Source organism: Antrostomus carolinensis, unplaced genomic scaffold, assembly GCF_000700745.2.
Source record: "Antrostomus carolinensis isolate BGI_N321 unplaced genomic scaffold, ASM70074v2 scaffold44219, whole genome shotgun sequence".
NCBI classification, from domain to species: Eukaryota; Metazoa; Chordata; class Aves; order Caprimulgiformes; family Caprimulgidae; genus Antrostomus; species Antrostomus carolinensis.
In genome coordinates this window covers 16,470-19,763 of record NW_010341387.1, presented here as the reverse complement: position 1 = coordinate 19,763, position 3,294 = coordinate 16,470, and the positions used below count along the sequence as shown (strand labels likewise).

The 3,294-nt window shown below is 42.8% G+C and overlaps 1 protein-coding gene across 1 annotated transcript; it reads left to right on the top strand.

Annotated features, from left to right (window-relative positions):
* Positions 1-456: 456 nt before the first annotated feature.
* LOC104531552 (NRAS proto-oncogene, GTPase) lies at positions 457-3,294 on the top strand (the record flags this gene model as incomplete). The annotated part of the gene is made up of 4 exons (XM_010176458.1): positions 457-654; positions 1,111-1,270; positions 2,067-2,190; positions 2,884-3,294. Coding segments are annotated over 3 exons (478 nt in total), but the record flags the coding sequence as incomplete, so codon positions are not given.

Sequence of the window (3,294 nt, the reverse complement as noted above, 5' to 3'; positions counted from 1 at the left end):
CGGGGTGCGGGTCCCCCCGCGCCGGGGGCTCCGTGCGGGTCGCGACGGGCGGTGGCTGATGATGGTTTATTTATTTCCCTGCTCCAAAGGCCGGATGAGATCGGAGCGCGCAGGGTGAATCCCGGGGACGCGCTTCCGAGGGCTCCTCGCGTGTCCTGCCGCTCCCCGCTAAAGCAGAGCGCGGGCCGCCAGCGCGGGCAGCAGCAGCCGCCACCGGTCGCTGTAGACTGTGGTCACGCTGCTGCGGTGTTTATTTTTGTGTCTACTAATTGAAAAAGAAAGGTTGAAGGGACTTAGAGTAACATTTTAAACGCTGTTGGGTTCAGATACCGGCGTTTTTTCATTGCAGGGGGAGTTAGAAAAGCTCCTCCCAATCATACTTTTATTATTATTTTTATTTTTACTTAATGCCTGCAGTAGAAAGAAGTAACACGATGTTTTTCTCTAATTTAAAAGTTGCTTTTGTATTTTGCAGGATTCGTATAGAAAACAGGTTGTCATTGATGGAGAGACGTGCTTGTTAGACATCCTGGACACTGCAGGACAGGAAGAGTACAGTGCCATGCGTGATCAGTACATGAGAACTGGAGAAGGGTTCCTCTGTGTGTTTGCTATTAACAACAGTAAATCCTTCGCTGATATTAACCTCTACAGGTATGACCTGGATATTTGCTGTAGGGAGGGAAGACTGGAGTGGCATCAGAGCCATTTGCTCTTAGACTCAGTGAAGATTAAACAATAGACAAATGTTGAATTTACTTTCAGGAAGCTTTTCAAGCTTATCTGCGTTCCGTATCTGTACGTTATTAGTCAGTTGAGAGTGGGACCGTTACCTGGGTTCTTGCGTTAATCAAATGATATTTAGAGCATTCAGAACATGACCTCTAAGAGAACGGGTAAGAAGGCAAACGTATATCAGAATGGAGTTAAACGTGGACTAGAAGTCAGAGTGTACAAAGTTATTGGACGTGCTGCTGTAGGTTAGAACCCCCGAGGTCCTGTCCGGCTTTAATATATATTTTTGTAGCACAGGTTTGTTTGAAAACTGAACTAAAGCAGCTTTTATATTTAAAAAATAGTTCGTAACTTTTTAAATTTGTGTTTTTGAAGAGAACAGATCAAGAGGGTGAAAGATTCAGATGATGTGCCAATGGTGCTAGTTGGGAATAAGTGTGATTTGCCCACGAGAACAGTAGACACAAAACAAGCTCAAGAATTAGCAAAAAGCTACGGAATCCCCTTCATAGAGACATCTGCTAAAACAAGACAGGTAAGATGCTTCTGTTCTTGGTCTGGCTTCTTCCTGTGCTAAGTGCAGAATGGTCTGATGTTTTTCCATGTATTTTTTTCTTATCTATAGGAGTGAGCACTTTCTAATCCATTTGCAATGTTTAGCTTCTTATTTTCCCATTTGCTCTTAGCTTGAAAGAGTTCTGGTTTTATGGCTGGCCTAGGCCAGCGCACGAGTCACTTCAGACTTGTGTTGACTTTCTCTCAAGTGGGTCGTGTTGGTAAGAAAAGCTTCATCTGCTCTTGCTGAGAAGTGGTCAGACTGTGCAGTTAGTCATCCCAGACCTGTTTGGTTTTCTTGGCTTCTTAATGAAGGCTAATTATATGATTATGTTTAAAGAAAGAATTCCCTAGGCTGGACTAATGGACTTGTTCAGAGTTTCACTGAATAGGTGGCTCTGTCCAGTCAGCCTCTGTTTTACCCACATCGGTGTGGAATGAAGCAGAAAAGGTGCAGTTGTTAAGCAGTAGCCAATAAATTCTAAAAGGGAGGTGACAAGTCAAGAAGTAGTGTGTTTCCTGCATGGAACCCCTCTACAGTTACAATTTGCCTTGTTTCTTTTAACGGCTGTTACCCTGGATGTTTGCCTCAGAGGAAGAGTGTAAGTGGACATGAGTGCTAGTTTCTTCCTCTTATGAACTATGGGATAAGTTGGCTACCACTCTTCCTGTAGAAGTATGTCTTCCAAATACATTGAGGGATCCTGTGATGGAAAGAACAGTGATCTCAAAAGCTTCAGGAAAGAAAATACTTTACCTGGATCATTTGCATTCAGGGTGTGGAAGATGCTTTTTACACACTGGTGAGAGAGATCCGGCAGTATCGAATGAAAAAGCTCAACAGCAACGAAGATGGGAATCAAGGCTGTATGGGATTGTCTTGCATTGTGATGTGATCAGGTGAGCTGTAACTTAAGTTCTTCATTGGCTCCTTGTCTATATGTCTTTCAGTTGTTGATGAGCATGGCTTAGAAATACTGGCTGCTATAGGTGTGTTTTTTTTCCCTGTTATACAACACAGTGATACCCAGAGATTTAGATCCTACAATTAATGACTTATTTAAAAAAAAAAAAATTAAAAAAAATCCCCCCCCAGGTCGATAGCAAAGCTTAAGGAAAGGAAGTTCTGTTCACTGCAACCTTTTAACCTTTTGGCTGTAGCCTGTGGATTTCCACTGAACTGCTAATTGTGTAATTTTCTGTATCATTCTTTGCTATGTTTCCTCCCTTTGGGAAACTGTTTGGACTATTTGGAGAATGTGTAATTTGTCCTGCACACAAGAAATACCCGAACTAGAAAGAAGAGCGTGTCCAATTCTGCAGTTGCCGTTTGCTGCTGATTGACTGACTTCTGCACAGCTTGCCTTGAGCTGTGTTTCTCTGGCATGTGCACTGATAGAAGATTAACCAAATAAAATAATGCAAGTAATGAAATTTGAGTTCCCCAACTGAATAAATTCTTTTCAACAGTTACCTAATTTGCTCATCACTCTAAAAACAGATAGACCAGTTCAGGACGCGTACTACACTGTTGCACTGCACACCCATCACAAGGTTGGACAGCAGCTAATTAGAGATGCCTTTCTGTTCCAGATGCCAAGAATACGTGGTTCAGATGTAGCTGCTGGACAAGTCTCGATGCTACTGTATTGCGTCTCATGCTGATGCCCTGCAGCACTTTGGTGCCAGTGACCAGAATCTTGGTACCAGTTAATTAGCACAAGGTCCTTTTCTGTGCTCCATCTGAAGAGAACATCTATGGCATCTACCTCCTTGCTCAGCTAATGGAGCAGTTGTGTCTCTTGATGTACTGGGATTCTTTTCTCACTGTGTTATCTGGGTTTGTTCAAGAAGAAAACCAGTCACAAGAAAAGTGAACTATAGAGACTAAATGCTGTGAAAAAGATGACACTTTACCTCTAGAGTAAAAGCTAGAAGTGATGTTTGTCCCCTTTCTCTTGGATTCTGATTTGCTGTGCTGTCAGAGGAGTGGCACTAATCATT